The sequence below is a fragment of the Papio anubis genome, chromosome 7, assembly GCF_008728515.1.
Source record: "Papio anubis isolate 15944 chromosome 7, Panubis1.0, whole genome shotgun sequence".
Taxonomy (NCBI): domain Eukaryota; kingdom Metazoa; phylum Chordata; class Mammalia; order Primates; family Cercopithecidae; genus Papio; species Papio anubis.
In genome coordinates, this window is record NC_044982.1 from 107,733,850 (window position 1) to 107,755,982 (window position 22,133).

The following is a 22,133-nucleotide window of genomic DNA, read 5'->3' on the forward strand; positions in this document are numbered from 1 at the left end:
AAACTGCAACCCTATAGAATACGCACCTCAATACAGATACCACGGACTGGGTGGTGTCTATATTGAGGTGCATATTCTATGGGGCTGCAGCTTGCATTATTTATCCAAAGCCGGTGTCCATTCACCTGGTTAGGAGCACAGAGAAGGGAGCTACTTTGGTTCTAGTGCAGCTTAAAGGCCTATGAAGCCATAATCCATAATTAAAGGGATTACCAGAGGGAGTGTCTGGTATACTACATTTAGGTGCCTAGTACTGCACAATCATTGCCATCTTCATGAATGTGACATCTAATCCTGACCCCTCTTGTCTAGCTCTGGCGGAAATTTGCTCGTCTCGCCTGTAACTTTGTGGTCATCTTCATTCCCTGGGAAATGAGGATAAAGAAAATTGAGAGTAAGTATTTACACTTGGAGAGTGGAGCAGGAATGCAATGCTAGTGGCCAATCACAGCCTAAGGAGAGTCTGCTGTGTTCTGGTCCTTATGCTGTGCAGCTGAGGGCACTCTTATAGCAGGGTCACCAGACTCCACATGGGACAACAGATCCAGAAGACAAGATACTTGTCCCCACCACCTGCCAGGATGGGAACAGTCTCGATGTAGGCCTTTCCACATTCCGCTGTGGCTCTGCTGTTCTCTCCCAGTTCATTCCTTCAGTCAGATAAAATGCAAACCCCGAAAGGATCAGGTGAAAACCTATGAGGATGAATAAGAGGGTAGCTCAGGGAACTGCAAAACACAAATACAAAAATCTGCATTTTCATAGAGATAATTGTGCCCATTTAGAAAACATGCGCCAATAAATAAATAAATCATGTCCATGATCACACTGACACACACAGTATCTGGAATAGATTTAACAATAAGTCCAAAGTAAAGGAAACTGTAAAATTATACCACAGGATATAAAAGTCTTGTTAAAACGCATACAAAGATTTAATATTTGGAAAATGTTAATTTTCCCAAAATTAATTTACAAGTTTGATGCAATCAAATAAAAATCTCAATCTATTGTTTCTAAGTATTTAACAAAATGATCATAAAACTTATAGGAAGAAAAATATCCAAGAGATTAATTTAAAAAGTATAAAGAAGAATGCAAATGAAGTTGTAAGATCAAGATATTAAAATATATCATAAAGCTACAACAGCTCAAGCAGTATAGCGTAGTGTGGGAATTGACTGGCAAATCAAAGGAGTAAGCAAAAAATTCAGGAACAGATAGGAATACACTTAGACTTTTAGAATTTTAGCATGCAATAATTATTGAAGTCAGTCTGAATTACTGCATAAATATCACTGGAACAATTGATTCAATTGTTTTAAAGAGTAAGTTTAATTCCTTCACTTGAAATTCCATTACATATTTGAATAGGCAATAGATGTTATGATTGCAGAATGGAGACATATCTAATCATAAAAGTGAAGGAGGAAAAAGTACTGTTATATTTAATTACCTAAAAAAATAAAATTTACATACATAAAAAATAAAACTAAAAGTCAGATGACAAATTGGGAAAAACATGTTGAATATTTAAATGGATCAAACAATTTGATATGCTGGCAGAAATGTAAATTAGGACAGTATTTCTTTTTTAAAAAGTTTTAATATGTACCAAAAGTATTCAAAATGTTACATACTTTGGTAATATGCTTCCGTTTCCTAAAAACAAAACAATAAAAAAAACAAAAACAGAGAAAACCATAATAAACTAAACAAACAAGGCTGCAGCCCGCTGCCATTAGTGCTGTACCCAGGTTGCCTTTCCTCGGCTGGTCTACCCTTTCCTCTGCTGCTGAGTATGGACTGCTTGTCACTCAGCTGCTCCCCTTCAGGGAATTGCCCCAGGACTACCTCCTATCACACCAATCCCACACTCACCAGCCAGAGTCTAGAGGCAGTGACCATTAACAGAGCAGGATTCAAGTCTGATCCCTTGCTCCCAGTGGGACCACCTCAGTGGTGCAATTCATGCTGCAGAGCTCCTGATGGGATAGACTCAGCTAGGCTGCAGCTAAGATGGTGCCCTTCCCTGGCTCTTTCCCCTGACCTTCCCTGACTCCTTCACATCTTCTCTATGGAGAGTGCTTCCTCAACAAATCACCTGTAGCCAAATCCCTTTCTCAAGCTCTGCTTCTAGGAAACCTTATCTTAGACAGAAATTATTTATTATAGAACTACTCACCCTGGTGAACAGTTGGAAATGTCCTAAATGTCAAGTCGTGGGGAATAGTTTAAATCAGTTATGGAAAATTCACTTAATGGAACAATAAAATTTATGTTATAGAATAGTATTTTTGGCAAGAGAAAACGCTTGTAATATATTGATAATTGAAGATGTATGCTGGAGAGAAATGCCAATCTTATACAAAAACACTATTTGCATAGGATAATTGTGGAAGGTTACACTAAAAGTTTAATAGAAAGTAATTCTAATAGTGATTTTAATTTAGTGATCACAGAATAGGTAATTTTTCTTGTCCTTGTGATGTTTTGTGTTTTGCTACTCATTATGACAAACATAAACTAGATTTGAAATACAAATTTAAGAGTTTTTTTTTTTTTTTTAATGACATGAAACCACCTGCTCCAGAATGTTGTGGAATTGTTGCCTACGTCCTCATCTAAGTTATTCTATGCTCCTGGATTTTCTCAATAGATATAAATTTGTTTTTACTATGCTTTTTATTTTAGAATAAGTTTAGATGTATAGAAAAGTTGGAAAGAGAGTTCCTTTGTACTCTTCACCCACTGTCCACTATTGTGAGCATCTAGCAAATTGTGTTTTATCTTGAAATTAAGGCAAAAAAACCCTTAGCAAAATCCTTGAAATTCTCAAAATGATGCAAAATAGATAAGAAATATGCCAAATTCTTAAAAGATGCCGATACTTGTTAACATACATGAAATATTAGAAATTTGATAAGACCATTTTAGATGAATATGTCATTAGGGAAGTGACTATCGAATAGCATTTTAGGCAAACTAGAGATTTTTCCTGCCTGTAAAACTGATAGATATTCAGGGGCATCTTGATCTGTCTAAGTTAACACTCAGGAAGGAACACCCCGATTGGTACAATAATGGCATTCTTACTCTATCTCCTGTGGATGTAAGAAAAGTTATGGTGTTCTTTTTGTAGGATTTCTTGCACTGTGAGGATTTTACTTAAACTGTTCTCATTATCTTGTCTGTCTTTAGGTCATTTTGGATCTGGCGTTGCCTCCTATTTCATATTCTTGAGATGGTTATTTGGAATTAATATTGTGCTCACCATTATGACAGGTGCTTTTATTGTCATTCCAGAGGTAAGGTATTTCAGGAGAGAAAAAAGTATCACTCCTTAAAAAGAGGAGACATTACAGCAGTCGCATAAAATGGCTCCTCTGGTTGTCATTGTGGGGAGGAACATACATGTGTTTGAGTAAAGCAGGGCTTGGCAAACTTTTTCTGTAAAGGGCCACAGAATAAATACTTTAGGCTTCGTGGGCTATTTGGTGTCCGTCACAATGACTCAAATTTGCCATGTAGCATGAAAGCACCCATAGACAGTATATCAACCAGTGGATGTGGCTGTGTTTCAATACAATTTGATTTATGAATACTGAAATTTGAATTTTATATAAATTCTTTTGATTTTTTTCCCCAACCACTTAAAAATGCAAAACTATTCTTAGCTCTTGGGCCATACAAAAAGGCCCCAGACTGGACTTGGCCAACCAGCCAGTTTGCCAGTCCGAAGTTGAAATAATATCCAGACCATGTACATTATTCAGGTTATGGGTACACTAAACCCCAGACGATATAGCACGATATATCCATGTAACAAAACCACACTTGTGCCTCTTACATTTATATAAATTAAAGAAATAAAATCCATTTTCAACTAAACGTTATCCTCAAAAAGTAAATGGGCCATTTCCCAACAGAGGCCTTAATAATCCACCTGTAGAAACCATGTCTAGCTGAGAGAGAGCACACCCAGGTGAGCTCTAGTCAGGCAAAAAGAAAATCTGGCCACCCAAGATTAATTTTTCATTAATGAAAATCAAGCAGAAATCCACCCCCTGGAGATCTCTTATGTGTGGCATTTTCACAAGCACATGGAGATCAATCTCTCATTTTCTCCTGGTCCCCTCCCACCCAGAGGACCACATAACAATCCTTCCTCTCTCACCAGCTGATTGCAGGCCAGCCCTTTGGAAGCACGGCCAGAAAGACCATCCCCAGGGAGCAGGTTTCATCAGCCCAAGACCTGGACACCGTCTGGTCTCTGGGGGTGAGGTTGATGCTTGGCCACACTCTTGTCTTAAGGGAAGGGGTGGATGGGCCACAGTTCTGAGACCTGGGAATGGGAACCAGAAATGACACTGAGTGTTTTCTTTGCAGGGCTACCTCCAGTACTCAGTCCTCTTCTACGGATACTATGGCAGGGAGAGGAAGATCGGGAGAGCTGGCTACCGGCTGCCCTTGGCGTATTTCCTAGTGGGGATGGCAGTGTTTGCTTACAGCTTCATCATTCTTTTAAAAAAGTATGACTGCTCGATTTCTCAAAATACATATCAAGCATTATGATATGTGTAATGTCATCTAATCTTGTCAATAGCCCTGTAAAGTTAAGACATAGCTGTATCCATTTTACAGATGAGAAGACCAAAGCTAAAAGAGGCATGTTCATTTTAACAAGTACTTATTGAACACTTACTGCTTTGTACTAGGTCCTATATTAGGCCTGGAAATACAAGAATCATATAGATTTACCAGTTCATGTAATTTTAGACAATGCAGTAGCTGCACCAATAGGGACATAAGCAATATGATCTAGGTGGCCAGAGGCTGCAGAAAGCAAAACGTCCTTCTTTGGTTGTATGTTTGTTTGCCTGTGATCTAGCTACAAATTTTGCAAAGGCCAGGCTTGTGTGTGCTGTGATTCAGTTGGCACCTCTAGGTCATCACTGGAGGAGGCAAAATGCAAAAGAAACAATCTGGTGGGGTTAGGAGCCCTGCACCACCCTCACTGTGAGACCTGCAGGAGCTCACCTTCCTTCCCTGGGCCTCATCTGTAAAATGGGCACGTTGGCTCAGAACATCACCAGGTTCCCTTCTGGCTTACCATTCTAAGCTTCCGTGTGGGAGCTAGAGAAATGCAGACTGACAAGGAGGCTCCAAACCCCGGGAAAAGCTGGCCCCACCCACGCTGGCTCACCTGCTGCTTCTGCTTGATTGTGTAACCACCGTTCATCGCCCTACCCACTTGTGGAATGTTAGCAAAATGCAGATAGAAGCGGTTTGGGGTAAAAAAGACAATAAACAAATAAACAATACTTGAGGATGTGCATAATGACCTGGGGGCCTTCAGTTCCCCTGAAGCTTTCCAGGTTAGCTCCTGGTGGCTTCCAGGACCCACGTCGAAGACTCGGCCCTTTACTAGACATACAATGTAAGAGACAGATTAGAGCAAACTTGGAAGCAAGAAATATGGATGGAAAGGAGAGCTTATTGCAGGAGAAAGGCTCTGAAAAGTAGGGAGAGTTTCACCTAAGGAGGGTTAATGACTCCTGCCTTCAAATATCTAAAGAAATGTGTGAAAGAGGGACCCAGCATGTTATGTGGAGTCCCATGGGGTAGAGTTCCCATGGGAAGGAGCTCCAAGAAGACTGATTCAAAGGAAATATTTTTATTTCACAATCACAGCTGCACAGAGATGAGAAAAGCTGGCTACTGGGGCACACACACCTGCAGTGACCTGCTGGGTACCACAGTGGTGGGACCCCTTGTCAAATGAACTCATACAAATGAACTCATACAGTTTTCACGCTGTTCCAAACTGTTGCTGAGGTCACAAGCACAGGCTGAAATCCAGTCGGTGCTGTGCTGTCCAAGCCGTGACCTGAGGAGCTGCGTCCACCCAAAGGGGAGCAGCCTATTCTAATTCACACAGGCTCCATGGGTGCTAGCTCCAGCCCCCTATTCCTGAGACTCCTATAACCTGTTTGTGCTCCTCTTTGGCAGGATGGCTAAGAACTCCCGCATGAGCCTTGCCAGTGCTTCCAATGAAAACTACACCTTCTGCTGGCGGGTGTTCTGTGCCTGGGATTACCTCATTGGAAACCCAGAGGCTGCAGAGAGCAAAACAGCTGCCATCGTGAACAGCATCAGGGTGAGTGAGTGGGCCTGTGCAGCCTGCGGGGGTGGGCAGCCCAGGGTCAGAGCCAGCCGCCAGTCCTCAGCTGGAAGCCAGAACCATCCTTTTCCCATTGATGTTCATTGTCCAGGGCAGTTGTTTCCAAAGTGAGGTGAACATGCTCCAGGAAATGTACCAAATGACTCAATGAAGGGAGGCAGAAACATTTTGAAACTTCTTTCTTTTTAAATTTTTCCATTTTATCCTTTTAAAATTTCAGTTTGTATATTTTAGATAATTTACATAATGGATTATTACCATGTTGCATGTATATAACCTGAAAATGAATGAATACATATATGTGAGGGATATAGACTTTTACTTCTAACTTAGAAAATAATGCAATCAAAAATATTCAGAGACTTAGCTCTATTGAACTATACAGACAGCTAAATGGTGCACTATTTTGAGAAAAAAAAATTACTTAATTTAAATTATTACAGCCATACTATCTCCCAATCCCTCTTCCCAACCGCCAATATCTTTTTTCAATTGATTATTAGATCATTGATATCTAATTCATTTACATCAATTGAATCCTTCAGAATAAAGTCCTAGACAATGAAGGTATGAGCTAAATTACTGGGTAAATTATTTCTAATGATTTATAATTAATGATGATGCTAAGCTTTTATTGCTGTATGTATTTTTCTTAAAGGAAGCTATACTGGAAGAACAGGAGAAAAAGAAAAGCAAAAACCTGTAGGTATTATTACTCCCCATGTTGAATTCATTGATAAGTTTTGTTTTTAGTTTGGTACAAAAACTACCAGATCATCTATATCTTATTTTGATAATTGTCAGGCAGCTCTTCTTTCTTCCTTTCTCATAATGTGATCTGAGGGAACTGAATGATTTTTTCCTTAGCAATATTTAGGATGACTTCCTCCTTCCATAGATCCTGTAATAAGGGTGAGAGGGTCTGAAATTGACCAGTTTCTTGTTTCTTACTCTTTTACTTAGATAATAAAAGAGGTACTTTGAGCACCAACTTATGCTGTTAAGACTAGCTTTATTTAGAAACAAGTCATAAGACACAAATATTATCCAGTTGATGTTCACAAGCCTTTCAAGATGATTTCCTAGGTTCAAGATTCTTCTCGAGATCTTGAGAGCTATGCTGGTGAGGGTGAAGCCCTTCAACCAGAGAACTAATGAAAGGGAAAGCCATTCCCAGGGAAGGGCAATGGCCCTGACTTCATGGAGACAGGTGGATCTGTTCATCCCACATCCTTACTGGTTATTTAGCCCTCATGATTACTTTCTACAGTGCAGAAAGCCCTTTCAGAGGACTTGTAGAAAAGGACATGGGGAATTAAGGAAACACACCCAGCCTCTGGAATAATGACGGAGCTTAGGGAGTGGGAGAGGAGTCGAAAAGGGCTGTCCATAGGGAGTCAGAAGACATGGATTCTAGTCCTCTCTTTGTCATTAATGTCGATGACCTGGGAAATGCTTCTGAACTTCATGAACTGGAAGTTCCTCACCTACAAAATAAAAGTATGTGATTCTGCCATCTGATTCTCCCTCTGTAGTTCTCCTCCACCAGAGTTGGTAATAATAATAACGTACTGTGCCATGTTGTCATTTTTACCAAGCAAAGTGACATTTATCGTCTCATTTGGGAATGTTTCCTCACTGTGCAAATCAAGGGCCAAAACATATGTAGAGGGAGGTGTTATGACCCGCCCAAGGTCCCCAGTGGGTAGAAATTTCATGGAGAAGATGGTATACCTTGGGTGCCCCTTCAAATCCTCTTGGCCATACCTTTCTCCAGCCCTTGCTACTGGGCAGGACTGTGCAGGCTACCACCAGCTGCATGCATGTACCCCTTGCTGGTACCCACTGTTTGGTGCCCCAGGGATCTTCTGAGGCTGCTGTGTAGGGCATCCACAAGATCCCAGTCAACACACATGCACATGCAACCAAGAGGCTGGGTGCAATGCTGGGAGTGAATGCTCATGGAGCTACCCTGGACCGCTGGGAATAGAATAAATGCTTTCCTATTTCGCACTTGGCAGACAGTTCTGTCAGGCATTTTATAAGTCCCTCAGAAGGCCCTGCATTTGCCTCTAGCTGCTGCCAGCCCCACTGCATATCCTTGTACTGATGGCCCCTCTTTCCTGCTCCACTCCAGGACCTGCACTCCTGGTTTCTGGGATCACTTTCCACATAAACTATCTACAAAAAGGCCTGGGATTCCAGGCCTTAGCCAGGCTCAGACAAGCTCCAAAGTTGGCAGAAGAAGGTACCTTCAAAATAGGCCAATCGAAGTCAGACAGGGAGTTGTTCTCCAGTGTTAGAAAAAAAAATGGATGTGTTTCAGTTAAAACCAGAAACATGTATGTAAGTACTAGAATCATTACTGATTCACACATCTGCCCTCACTATCAGAGGCATATGAGAAGTGAGACCAAATTAGGAAAGAGATGAGCCCCGTGTCTCCCACTAGTTGCTCCTTTATTTACTTATTCATCTAGCAAATATTTATGAAGCATCCATATATGCTAAGCCTGTTTTAAGAGCTGAAGATAACAGCATTGAAAAAGGCTAAAAAGCTTAGAGCTTTCTTCTAAAGGGAAAAGACAATTAAGAAACTACCAAAGGAATACAGTCAGATGTTGCATAGTGATGGGATTGCATTCCAAGAAATGTGTCTTAACACAATGTTGTCCTTGTGTGAACATCATAAAATGTACTTACACAAACCTAGATGTTATAGCCTACTACACACCTAGGCTATATAGTATAGCCAATTACTCCTAGGCTGCAAACCTGACCAGCATGCCACTTGTACTAAATACTGTAGGCAATTGTAACACAATGGTATTTGTGTATGTAAACATATCTAGACATAGAAAGGTACAATAAAATGTGGTATAAAAGATTTAAAAATGGCACACCTGTATAGGGCACTTACCATGAATTAGCTTGCAGGACTGGAAGTTGCTCTGAGTGAGTCAGTGAATGAGTGATAAGTGAATGTGAAGGCCCAGGGCACAATTGCATACTAGTGTAGACTTTATAAACACTCTATATTTAGGCTACACTAAATTTATTTCTTAAAGTTTCTTTCTTTAATAGTAAATTAATCTTAGTTTACTGTCACTTGTTTATGAACTCTTAAATTTTAAAAAACTGACTCTTTTGTAATACTTAAAACACAAACACATGGTACAGCTGTACAAAAAACATTTTTCTTTGCATCCTTATTCTACAAGCTTTGTCTTATTTTTATTTTTATTTTATTTTTTTTACTTTTTACACTTTTTTGTTAAAAACTAAGACCAGGCCGGACATGGTGGTGTGCACCTGTAATCCCAGCACTTTGGGAGGCCGAGGTGGGCAGATCACCTGAGGTCAGGAGTTTTGAGACAAGCCTAACCAACATGGGAAAATCCCGTCTCCACTAAAAATACAAAAATTAGCCAGGCGTGGTGGCAAGCGCCTGTAATCCCAGCTACTCAGGAGACTGTATCGCTTGAACCCAGGAGGCAGAGGTTGCAGTGAGCTGAGATTGCACCATCGCACTCCAGCCTGGGCAACAAGAGCAAAATGCCGTCTCAAAACAAAACAAAACAAAACAAAAAACAAACAAACAAACAAAAAAACAAAAGACTAACACACACATTAGCCTAGGCCTGCACAGGGTCAGGATAATCAATATCACTGCCTTCTGCCTCCACATCTTGTCCCACTGGAAGGTCTTCAGGGGCAATAACACGCACGGAGGTGTCATCTCTTATGGTAACAGTGCCTTACCCTGGATGCCTCCTGAAGGACCTCCCTGAGGCTGTTTTACAGTTAACATTTTGTTTTAAATAAGTAGAAGTATACCCTAAAATAATGATTTTAAAAAGTATAGTAAATACCTAAGCCAGTAACAGCCATTTAATATCATTATTAAATATGTATTGTACATACTTGCATGTACTATACTTTTATACAACTGGCAGTGCAGTAGGCTTATTTACACCAGCATCACTACAAACATGTGAGGGCAATGCATTGTGCTACAATATCCTAGGCTGTAGGAGTTTTTCAGCTCCATTATAATCTTATGGAACACCGTCGTATAGCATTCCGTCATTGACCAAATTGCCATTGTGCAGCATATGACTGTACAATGTCATATTCATTATATGGGATGACAGGCAGAATCATGTGTCCTCCCTTCCTCTCTTCTTCCCTGCCTTCCTTCCTCCCTCCCTCTGCTGAACACATTTACTTGAATTCCTATATCTTTAATGTGCATACCACAAGACTCCAATTTTAAGTAGCAAAGCTAGAACTGAAACCCAAATAACTGTCTCTAAAACCAGAGGCGTTTATTTGTTCGTCTGTTTGTTTCAAGCCCCACTGATGCAGGCTGGTTGAATTTATGACTGGTTGTTGATCTCTTAGGAAATGAGGAATTCTAGGGTATGGGGTGAGGTGGGCTGGAAGAGCACTGATGCTTCAGGGCAGAGAATCCTCTTGGCAGTGGATGTGTTCCAGTCCCCAAGTAGTGTTGTCTTTGCATCGCGGTGCTGTGAGCAGGACCCTGTGTGCTGTCCTCATGCCTGCTTCTGTCCCCAGGGCAGTGACCATCTGCCTGAGGATTATTGCCAACATCCTGGTGCTTCTCTCATTGGCTGGAAGCATTTATCTCATCTACTTTGTGGTGGACCGGTCCCAGAAGCTGGAGCAGTCGAAGAAGGAGCTGACACTTTGGGAAAAGAATGAGGTACCAACTGCCATTACCCGCAGCACCCTAGAAAAGAGACATAGCCAGGCACGGTGGCTCATGCCTGTAATCCCAGCACTTTGGGAGGCAGATGGATCACTTGAGGTCAGGAGTTCGAGCCCAGCCTGGTCAACATGGTGAAACCCTGTCTCTACTAAAAATACAAAAATCAGCTGGGTGTGGTGGTGCATACCTGTAGTCCCAGCTACTTGGGAGGCTGAGGCAGGAGACTCTCTTGAACCCAGGCGACAGAGGCTGCAGTGAGCCAAGATCATGCCACTGCACTCCAGTGTGGGCAACAGAGTGAGACCGTCTCAAAAAAACAAAAACAAAAATAAAAACACAAGAGAGAGAGACAGAAAAGTAGCCTGCCTCTTTGTTCCTTATGTGGGTTAGGTGGGAATACCTCTAGGAAAAAACTTTAGTCCTCTTGTCCTAGAGCATGGACTATAAGGACTTTGAGCCAGAAGGGCAATTTTATTCATCTCCTTTGGGAAAGAGTTTGATTCAAAAACGCCTTCAAGCATTCACACTGTTCTCTACCTTGAGCCCCACCGACTGTGTTTTGCCTTTTGCACATCTGTTTCTTCACATCCATGTTCCACAGATTGATTCTACCTGCAGATTGGAATTAACAACTGCACATATTCCATCGCATGGATTAAAGTTCACCAGGTGCCATTTGTGAATATTTAGGTAGTTTCTGAATATCTAAATGACAAATAATGCTTCCAGAACCAGCTCTACATAAATGGTTTATTTTTTAAACAATCATCTTCCCCCCATCTCCGTTGTGTGAATATTCTCATAAATAGAAAATCACCAAGTGAATGGTTATGAATAATTTTGGAATTCTAAATATTCATTTTAAGACCATTGTCCTGAAAAGTTGGCCCAAATTATCTGTACAGATTTGAAAGGCAGAAATAGCACAAAAACCACCTCTCAGATCATTTCTATGAAAATTATTACCCCCTGTTGGGATTTAAAAAGAAAGGTGTGTAAGATGGTCATCAATTTACCATGTGCATATTTATCAATGTACAGTAATTTATCAAAATCTGAGTCTACTCTACCCTAGGTAACCTTTTCCCATGCCTCTATTTTATGCCAATTGAATTACTGTGTACTTGTATGTTTACAGATAGAAATATGAATAAATTTTTAAAGATATATTCAGAAATTATTTCTTATTTTATCTCAAACATCTGTACCAGCTAAAACTCCTCTTTCTTCTGCTGTAAGTACAGAGAAACAAAAGCCGGGCATAATTCTCTAGATAATTAATCTTCCATGTACGGAAAGAATATTACATTACCTCTCAGGCTTTCCTTTTCTATTGGTAAGAGTTGCAGTTATTTCCGTCTTCCATCCAAGGTCAGGGAAGTATAAATACTGTGAGATGGTAATTGGGGAAATTGTGGCAGAAATGTTAGTGAATCCTTTTTGCTTTTTGAGTCAAGGTTTCACTCTGTTGCCCAGGCTGGAGTGCAGTGGTCCAATCACAGCTCACAGCAGCCTCGAACTTCTGGGCTCAAGAAATTCTTCTGCCAGTTTCCCAACAAGCTGGGACCATAGGCATTTGCCCCCCCTTTTTTTTTATTGGTAGAGATGGGGTCTTGCTGTGTTGCCCAGGCTAATCTTGAATGCCTAGCCTCAGGCAATTCTCCTACTTCAGCCTCCCAATGAGTTGGGACCATAGGCATGTGCCAGATTTTTTCTTTCTTTTTTTTTTTTTTTTTTTTGGTAGAAATGGAATCCTGCTGTGTTGCCCAGGCTGGTCTTCAATGCCTGGCCTCAAGCAATTCTCCTGCAGCCTCACAAGTCTCCCAAAGTGTTGGGATTACAGGTGTGAGCCACCGCACCTGGCCTAGTGAATCCCAAATGGCGTGTATGAGTGTCCTCAGAACATTTAAGGAGAGTTTAAAAAAAAAAAAAGGCCATGATAAAGTGGTGGCCGCCTTTTGAAAAAAGCTAATTAGCAGAGATTTGGGGAGATTTTCCATAGAGGATCCAAGGACCCTGTGGATACCCACTGATCCAATATTAGGGAAAGAGATCAAATGCACATGGTGAGGCTTGATCAGGGGTCCTGGGAATGCCTGGCTCTGGCATGTGCTCTCTCAACAGGTCAGTGTGGTGGTCTCCCTCGTCACCATGATAGCACCATCAGCCTTTGACCTCATTGCTGCCTTAGAGATGTACCACCCCAGGACCACGCTGCGCTTCCAGCTTGCAAGGTACAACAGTCCTGCCCAGAAATGCCACCTGTGGCTCACCCATGTGTCCACTCACAGTGGGAATGTAAGTGCCTCAAGAACCAGGGCTTGCTGCTTTTCTCTCAGACACTCAGCACAGAACTTTACATATGGATGCAACTCAAGAAAAGCATAACCCAAGAGGAGGGATAGGGGAGGAGGCAGGAGAATAGAAGGAGGAAGGGAGGAGGAGGACCAGGAGACAAGGGTAGAAGAAATGGATGAAAAGGAATGAAGAAGAAGAAGAGGATGAGGAGGAGGAGGAGAAGGGAAAGGAAGAAAGGAAGAACAGGCAGAAAAAGAGGACACAAAAGGGAACCAAGGGTTGGGTGCAGTGGCTCACGCCTGTAATCCCAGCACTTTGGGAGGCCAAGGCGCGTGGATCACTTGAGGTCGGGAGTTCAAGACCAGCCTAACCAACATGGAGAAACCCTGTCTCTACTAAAAAAAAAAAAAAAAATAGCTGGGCGTGGTGGCGCATGCCTGTAATCCCAGCTACTCAGGAGGCTGAGGCAAGAGAATCGCTTGAACCTGGAAGGCAGAGGTTGCGGTGAGCCGAGATCACACCACTGCACTCCAGCCTGGGCAACAAAAGCAAAACTCCAAAACAAACAAACAAACAAATGAACAAAAGGGAACCAAGAAGAGGACTGGCAGTGTGTTTGGTTTTCCTCACTGTTCTGTTTTCTCCATGGTTTAACTCTGAGTGGTCAGAGGGACGCATGTTGTTTTTCCAGATGCAAGAAGAACAGTCAATGCTTTGTGAACAGTTCCCCCAAAGTATAGACTCAAAGAGTTCCTTGTGGATATGCCTGGAAGCTTTGCCAGGACGGTCAGTGGCTGTGACAGCAGGTGGTTGGGGAAGACTGGTGCACCCAAGGGAACGTCCTGGAACACCTTCTGTGGGAGTCGGAACAGCCACACTCATTTTGAGCACTGGCTTTATCAGTATTTTCCTGAAAAATCTGCCTGTCCTCCCTGGAGTATGGTCTCTTCATCTACAAATTCAGCTACTGTAGTAGGGCTGGGTGAGGCATTGTTAAACTGAATGTGGCAGAGGGAGGCAGTGAGAGCCCTTCTTACCTGCTCCCACCTTCACCCTGGTCTACACTGGTTTCTCCCCGTTTCCTTTTGTAACACCTAATAACATTCTATAGAACTAATTTTCCACAGACCACTTTGGGAAGATTTGCTCTCATTCAGGAATTGGCAAACATTTCCCAAAAAGAACTAGATAGTAAATATTTGTGGTTTTGTGGGTAAGTCTGTATCACCACTACTCAACTCTAAGGTTCTAGCATGAAAGCAGCCACAGACCATAAGGCGATGAACAGGTGTGGTCGTGTTCCAATACAACTTTACTGACAAAAATAGGCAAGGGTATGGTTTGGCTTGAAAGCCGTAATTTCCAACTCCTGAAATTCAACTGTCATTTCAAAGAGAGAAAACATGACTAGGAAGAGCATGGAGTTGGTCAAACCTTCATGGCCCAGGGTAGATCTGGGATGAGCCTCTCAGCTCCCTGGCTCCTATTCCTTGTTCTTTCTGCTCCATCCAACATGTCTTTTGACCTGCAAGAGAGAAGCTCCTTCCTCACTAGCAAGTATTGGGTGGAATCAATTCCATTATTGCATTTGGTCTAAAGGCAATGCTATTATATAAATTGGCCTCATTATTCATGTTCAAAACTAGAGAAACAGAGGCATCAGAGACTTCCCCCAGACAAATTAGGGCTAATTCTGGTAATAAACATAAGACATATTATTTCAGTTCCATTAACTCACCAGCAGACTGTATTAGCTTCTATCCAAGGCATAGAGTGATGGTAATGCTGAGACAGCAGGAGAGGAAATGCATTCAATCCTTCCTTTGGCCACCACTTACTGAATACACACTGAGGGACCTGCCTTGTACTCAGTACTGTAAGTGCATTGTGCCCACGGGAATCCCTTCTCAATTCAGAGGGAGAGCCGATGTGAGCTACAATGCTACCCCCTGGAGACACCACTTTCCTGTTTCTCTGCCCACTGCCTGCACACGGGTGGTCAACTCTATACTTGAGGACATGTGGAAGGCCTGGGGAGATGGTTTCAACTTGGAGTCTTTTCCTCAAGATAAAGATGCATTCCCATCAACTTTCTCAATTGGTTTCATGATTCTCCCATCAATTGGTTTCATTTTTCTCTAAGGGCTAAGTGTTGTCTCACTGAAGTGTGTATAAACCTGTCATTTCCTTTCTCACTTCATTTTCCCAGACAGGTTTCCAGTAAGACCCAAGGCTGCATCCTGGAAATTCCATGATGTGTTTTCAAAACCTTCCAGCACTGGGGAAGCTGACATCAAGTCTTTGATCATTGGCTGATCCAGACTGTTGCTGGCAGATTCCATTCACTCCCAGTGGCTGACAGGGTGTAGCTGTACCCACAGCTTTTCAGTGCTTCTGAGGGGCCCAGCCTGCATTTCAGAAGTGGAGCACTGAGGTCCTGAAATTGCATTCTGCTGCTTTTTAATTGTGTGAACTTGAGCTGGTGACTTAGCTCCCTCTGTGCTTCATACACTTGTACCTTAAGTGGGGATTATTACAGAGCTGTTGTGAGGATCAAGTGAGATAATGCATGGGAAATCAATTCATAAACCAGAAAGCATGACTCATAAACCACATGTTAGGGCCCCACTTCCTAAACTCACACTTTCTGCTACACTAGTGTTTGTAAAGTACAGATCCAAGGATAGGCTATAGCAGAATCACCTGGAAAGGCTGTAAAATGATTTTCAGACCCCTTCCAGACCTACTAAGGGTGGATTCTGGAATTCTGTCTTTTTAAAAATGCCCTCGAGGTGACTCTAAAGGAAACCAAGTGTGGCAGCCACTGCCTTAATACATCTATGACAGTCTCCAGAACCATATGGGGGCTCTAGAACCGTGGACTTGTGTGTCATGGTCTTGTCTCTCAAGGTGGGCTTGTGGCTTTCAGGGTCCTTGTGCTGTATCTGGGAAATCTCTACAGCCTGATCATTGCTCTCCTGGACAAGGTTAACAGCATGAGCATTGAGGTGAGTGTCCATTCCAGAGAGTTGTCTGCCCCACCTCTGCCCTCTCTGCTACCTCCTCCCAACACCAGGGTCATCATCGTGGACAGCATCACTGATTGTACCTGTACTCCATAATCATGTGCAAAACTTGACTTTGCTGGAGTCTTCTCAAGGTAAGGAGAGAAAAATTATTCTTGCTTCCCAGATAAAGAAATTCAGGCTACAGTGCATGGCTGGTAAGTGATGGTGCTGGGATGAGAACCTCAGAATTTTTGACTCTTTATATCATACTATCCCATTTCTTTGAATCCCATCAGGAAAAGGCTATCAACAGCTATTGCAAATGATCACAGGAAGAACAGCAGGCCATGAGACTCACTTAGAAAGTCAGGACAGAATAATCATTTCATGGGGAACAGTTCAGAATGGACTTACTATCCCAGCCCAGCAGGAGTATCTGCTCCCAGCCTAGAGTATCTTTGATGTCCACCTTTTTATTTTTTTTTCTTTCTTGAGACAGGGTCTCACTTTGTTGCCCAGGCTGGAGTGCAGTGGCACAAGCACTGCTCACTGCAGCCTCAACCTCCCTGGGCTCAAGTGATACTCCCATTTTAGCCTCCAGAGTACCTGGGACTAGAGCTGCATGCCACCATATTTGGCTATTTTTTTTTTACTTTTTTTATAGAGATGGGGTTTCACCATGCTGCTCAGGCTGGTCTCAGACTCCTGGACTCAAGTGATTCCACTGCCTTGGTCTCCCAAAGTGCTGGGATTACAGGTATGAGGCATCACACCCAACCTGGTGTGCACTTTCAACCTGTCCCACCTATTAGGATATCCTGAATGGTGGAGGAAAGGGAGGAAGAGAGGGGGTGCTCTTTTAGGGTTGTTTGCCCAAGGCATACCACACTAACATCAAATTTCAAGGCTTATAGGCAGATGAAGCCACAGAGAGTCATTTTTCTGCACTGGGGCTTTGAGGTTACACAGACCTGGGTCTTTACCTGACACTTACTAGCAGCATGACCTTGAGCATTAGGCTTCAACTCACTGAGTTTCAATCTTATCTGAACATGGGGTAATAATCCTTATCTAAAGCTCTTCTGAGGATAAGTAGAGTTAACATGTGTTACCTGAAACAGTTTCTGACCCTTACTAGGGATGAATAAATACTATCCATTAAACCACTGTGTTCCCTTATTGGGGCCAACTCTAGTCAAGTGGTGGTCTAGAAAGAGAAAGAGGATGAATGATTACTCCCAAGCAATGCAATGACACCCTTGGGGTCCATGATGGATTCTCATTTACAAATATGTGGACCGCCATTTTTCTTTCTCACCTCCTTCCCTCCCTCTCTCTCTCCCTAGGAAATGGCTACCAAAAATAACACAAGTCATTGGATAGATTCTACCACCTTCTTTGCAACCAGGACAGCCCCTGAAGAAGAGAAATGGTCCACATCTCGGCCTGGAATGGGGCTCAGGAGAAACAGCACATGGGCCTTGGAAGAGACCAGCATTTCAGCTTACACCATGCCTCTCATAAAGGCGAACAGGACTAGCCTCTACCCTCAGAGTCCACAAGACCAGTGCTGGGAGACATACGTCGGTCAGGTGGTTCTCTTTACCCTTACAAAGTGCTGTCATATCCATCTCATCACTTAACCCCTGCAACTCTCTGAGCTGTCCCTGCCCCATCTTATAGAAAAAGAAAGAAAAGTTCAGTGAGGTTTATGATTTTCCAAGTCTCAAAATTAGAAAAGAAAAATAATCAGTGCAAAGACTCAGACAGTATTGACCATGTGCTGGGTCCTGTTCCAAATGCTTGGTCCTCATAAGAGTCCTATTATTGTTAACCTTATAGGCACAGATGAGGAAACTGAGGCACAGGTGGTCAAGTACTTGCCCAAGGACACAGATAGTAAAGAGCACAATGAAATCCTAAGCCCAGGAATTTGCTCCAAAATCTGTACCCTTAACCATGTTGTACAGAAAACCTCAACACCAAGGTATTAGCCTGTGGAAATGAGTCGCCGGCCTCGAGTCTCCAGCAGCTCAGAACCACAGACCTTATATTCCTTCCTAGTTTCATGTGATGCTGGCCTCAGATATCAAAATTCACATTCAAATTACCCAATGTTTATTGAGCACCGTTTATGTACCAGAAGCCCAGTCCTCTGCCCACTGCAACTTACAAATATGAGAAATGAGGATGCCATTGGAGGGGCCCACTGGCTGGGGCCCACAGCAATGAACAGAGATTAGGAGCACCCCGAAGGAAGAGTGACCGTGGGAAGGGTGGGGCATGGTGGCATCCAGGGACACCCTGTGTTTCAGGAGATGCTGAAGCTCTCCATCATTGACATGCTCTTCACCGTGGCGAGCATTCTGCTCATAGACTTCTTCCGAGGACTTTTCGTGCGGTACTTAAGTGACTACTGGTGTTGGGATCTGGAAAACAAGTTTGTAAGTAAAATGCTGTGTCTGTTGGGAAAGTTTATATGGCCAAATCCATCCTTTCTCATGCTGAGGCTGGGAAACAGTCCAGCATAGCTGAGGGGCACACATGGAAAGAGAATACAAGTGGGAAGAGGAGACAGGTGCAGAAAGCTGAGCTTCTACTTCCTTGTTTTTTTTGTTTCTTTTTTGAGACAGGGTCTCGCTCAAGCGATCCTCCTGCCTCAGCCTCCCAAGTAGCTGGGACTACAGGCATGTGCCACCATGCCCAGCTAGTTTTAAAATTTTTTTGTAGAGACAAGGTCTCATTATGTTGCCCAGGTTGGCCTTGAACTCCTGACTTGAACTCCTGCCTCAGCCTCCCGAAGTGCTGGGGTTACAGCACAAGTTACAATGCCCAGCCCCACCCCTTCTTAACATTTACCATTTGCTGGGAGGGCCCCACAAGCACTGATCTCTAAGTGCTCATAAAAGCAAAGAAGTCTATATAAGTGTCTGTAATAAATGGGTTCATGCAAAGAACTTTGGAACTTGTTTAATGCACAAGTTTATTTTCTCTTGTAGCCTGAATATGGAGAATTCAAAATAGCTGAGAATGTGCTACATTTAGTCTACAACCAAGGAATGATTTGGTAGGTATCAAAGTTTCCTCTTGCCTTTGCTTACATCTCATCTGGGCTAAGATTTTAATTTACTTAGTCTGGATGGGGCACGGCCATAATAAACACAGTTATAAGCAATAAGAAAGGATGTTTCCAAGAGAACTATTTCACATGTATATTAATTTTATTGATGATTTCCTAAGAAATTTGCAGGAAGAAATTAAAAAGAAAATAATCCATGTTTAAGCTACTATTGGTCACAGCCAAAAAAAAATCTGCACAGAAACTAGCAGAATACACTCTTAGGGAGGACTAGGGTAAGGCTGGGAGGAGAGGCTGCTTCTCCTTAGTGAGGACTTCAGGAGTGGCTGCGGGGGACCTTGGCCAGTCTGTCCTCGCTCGCCACCCTCCCTCCATTTTCCTCCTAATTTTCACTTAGACACTGGGCCCAGGAGCACAGCCATCCCCCAGACTGCAGGCCCACCCTTGGGGAGGCAGAAAGTAGGGAAGTCTGTTCACCCATGGCACCTCCCAGGCCATGGCAATCCTGTCCTTGAAGACACTGAGGAGCTGAAGGGGTCCTGTGATCCCACCCACACATATGCGTGTGTCTGTGGGCCGCAATGGAGAGCTCCTTAAATGATCCCACCATCTCTGGTTTTACCTGTTGGACCAGAAATAGTGCTATTTGTTAAAACACAAGCAAACAAAAAAGAAGAACCTGGGACGTTCCATACATCCAGAAAACACTCTCTCTCTTCATAATAATTCAGTAAAATACATGGCAATTGAGAGGTATAAAGTAATATGCCTCCTGTCAAATTCTGTGTTCTTATAGTCCGCTGTATTTTGCAAAATATCTTTACAAATACAGTATTAAAAATAATATGTGACATTGGCCGGGCGCAGTGGCTCACACCTGTAATCCCAGCATTTTGGGAGGCTGAGGCGGGTGGATCACAAGGTCAGGAGATTGAGACCATCCTGGCTAACACGCTGAAACCCTGTCTCTATTAAAAAATACAAAAAGTTAGCCAGGCATGATGGCGGGTACCTGTAGTCCCAGCTACTCGGGAGGCTGAGGCAGGAGAATGACATGAACCTGGGAGGCGGAGCTTGCAGTGAGCCGAGATCATGCCACTGCACTCTAGCCTGGGTGACAGAGCAAAACTCCATCTCAAAAAATAAATAAATAAATAAATAAATAAATAAATAAATAAATAAATAAAAATAAATAATATGTGACACTTATTTAACAGTGCTAGATATCAAGTACTTTTCTACCTATAGTAACTAATTTAATCCTTATAGTAAACCCTTGAGGTAACTGCCATTACCTTCCCCTTTTTAAAGATGAGAAAACTGAAATGCAGAGAAGCTAAGTGTCTTGCCTAACATCCAACAGATAGTGACAACTGAACATTTCTTGTTAGAAACATTTTACTTATGAACATATTCTTATGTCTACGCTTATTTTCACACCACTAAACCCAAATTCCACAAGTATTAGATTGAATGCATATCCAATATAAACTGATTTAGACTGAAGTCTGAAGACATGGGTTTTGTCGCCTAGTTGACATTTCTTTTCAGGGTGACCATAAGTCCCAGCTTTCCTGGGATCATCTGGTTCTTGCCTGTGGGCTCAGTTATTTCACTCCCCAAGTCTCCCAGGTTTGGATGATACAGGGTCTGGCTTAGCAACATATCTTTGGTTTCCCCATATCTACCCTTGTTGTCTATCAGCTGGATATTTACCTCTTCTATCACTATTGCAGAAGAGTAAACAAACTGAAATATGTGAGGATGCTTAATGCCATATCCAGCAAAACTAGGTGCTCAACATATGTTGATTAAACCTGAAAGTCAGTAATTTATTAACATAGTCCTCATCATAGATAAACAAAACCAGGAGCTGGCCCCAAACAGTAGTTATCCATTATTTGCCTCCTTCCCAGAAGAGGATTTTCCTTTGCTCAACTGTGAAAAGAGAGACAAACAGTTGTCCTTTGCAAAGAGAATATTTTTAAATAGGATCAACACCCACCTTCAGTGACTTGTCTTATCTTTAGAAGGTGGAGGGTTGTGGTCTCGGGACTTCAGGGGCTTCTCCAGTTCTTTAAGCATAGGGTGTAAGCCCCAAAGTCTTAGAACCATGTTCCTACATGGGGCTTCCATAGTCCTGGGAGATAGGCTGGAAGAGAAGAGATGCAAACTGACCTTCCTCATGGTTCCAGGATGGGGGCCTTCTTCTCCCCATGTCTCCCAGCATTCAACGTTCTCAAACTCATTGGGCTCATGTACCTGAGGAGCTGGGCTGTGCTGACCTGCAATGTGCCCCACCAGCAAGTATTTCGAGCCTCAAGGTGAGTAAGAATAAGATCTGATCATGCAGATATCTGTATACATATAATCCATGTCTGCCTTACCCAGGGGTCCTCTAGCAAGGAGTCCCCCCAACTCTCTTCCTGTCAAAATCCTGCCTGTCCTCCAATTTTATCTCCTCCAAGAGCCATTTCCAATGCCTTACTCTTTCAATGAATCCTCACTCCTCTTGAACTCATGGCACTTTTAAAACTTTTTGCCAAAGTTTAATAATCCTTTAGAAAAAAGTATACAAATCATAAATGTTCAGCCTGATGAGTTTTCAAAAACTGAACACAAGGCACTCAGATCAAAAACCAAAACACAAATGGTACCCAGAGCATGCCCACTTGCATGCGATTCCAATCACTGCCAACTTCTAATGGCATAATTAGGCTTGCCTAGCTTTTACTTGATGCAAACGTGATCACACACACACGGTATGTGCTCCTTTGTGCCCAACGGCTTCCACTCAACATTGTGTTTGTGAGATTCACCTCAGTGAGGAAA

The 22,133-nt window shown here is 42.6% G+C and overlaps 1 protein-coding gene across 1 annotated transcript in view; it reads left to right on the forward strand.

Moving 5' to 3' along the window:
• Positions 1 to 22,133, forward strand: part of TMC3 (transmembrane channel like 3) — a 41,260-nt gene that overhangs the window by 10,681 nt on the left and 8,446 nt on the right. The window contains exons 4-16 of the mRNA XM_021940824.2: positions 313 to 394; positions 3,202 to 3,308; positions 4,181 to 4,279; positions 4,390 to 4,532; positions 6,013 to 6,160; positions 6,843 to 6,886; positions 10,763 to 10,910; positions 13,041 to 13,150; positions 16,144 to 16,222; positions 17,569 to 17,814; positions 18,538 to 18,666; positions 19,222 to 19,289; positions 21,497 to 21,625. Of these exons, the coding sequence (XP_021796516.2) occupies positions 313 to 394; positions 3,202 to 3,308; positions 4,181 to 4,279; positions 4,390 to 4,532; positions 6,013 to 6,160; positions 6,843 to 6,886; positions 10,763 to 10,910; positions 13,041 to 13,150; positions 16,144 to 16,222; positions 17,569 to 17,814; positions 18,538 to 18,666; positions 19,222 to 19,289; positions 21,497 to 21,625 (1,532 nt within the window). The remainder of the gene's footprint in view (positions 1 to 312; positions 395 to 3,201; positions 3,309 to 4,180; positions 4,280 to 4,389; positions 4,533 to 6,012; positions 6,161 to 6,842; positions 6,887 to 10,762; positions 10,911 to 13,040; positions 13,151 to 16,143; positions 16,223 to 17,568; positions 17,815 to 18,537; positions 18,667 to 19,221; positions 19,290 to 21,496; positions 21,626 to 22,133) is intronic.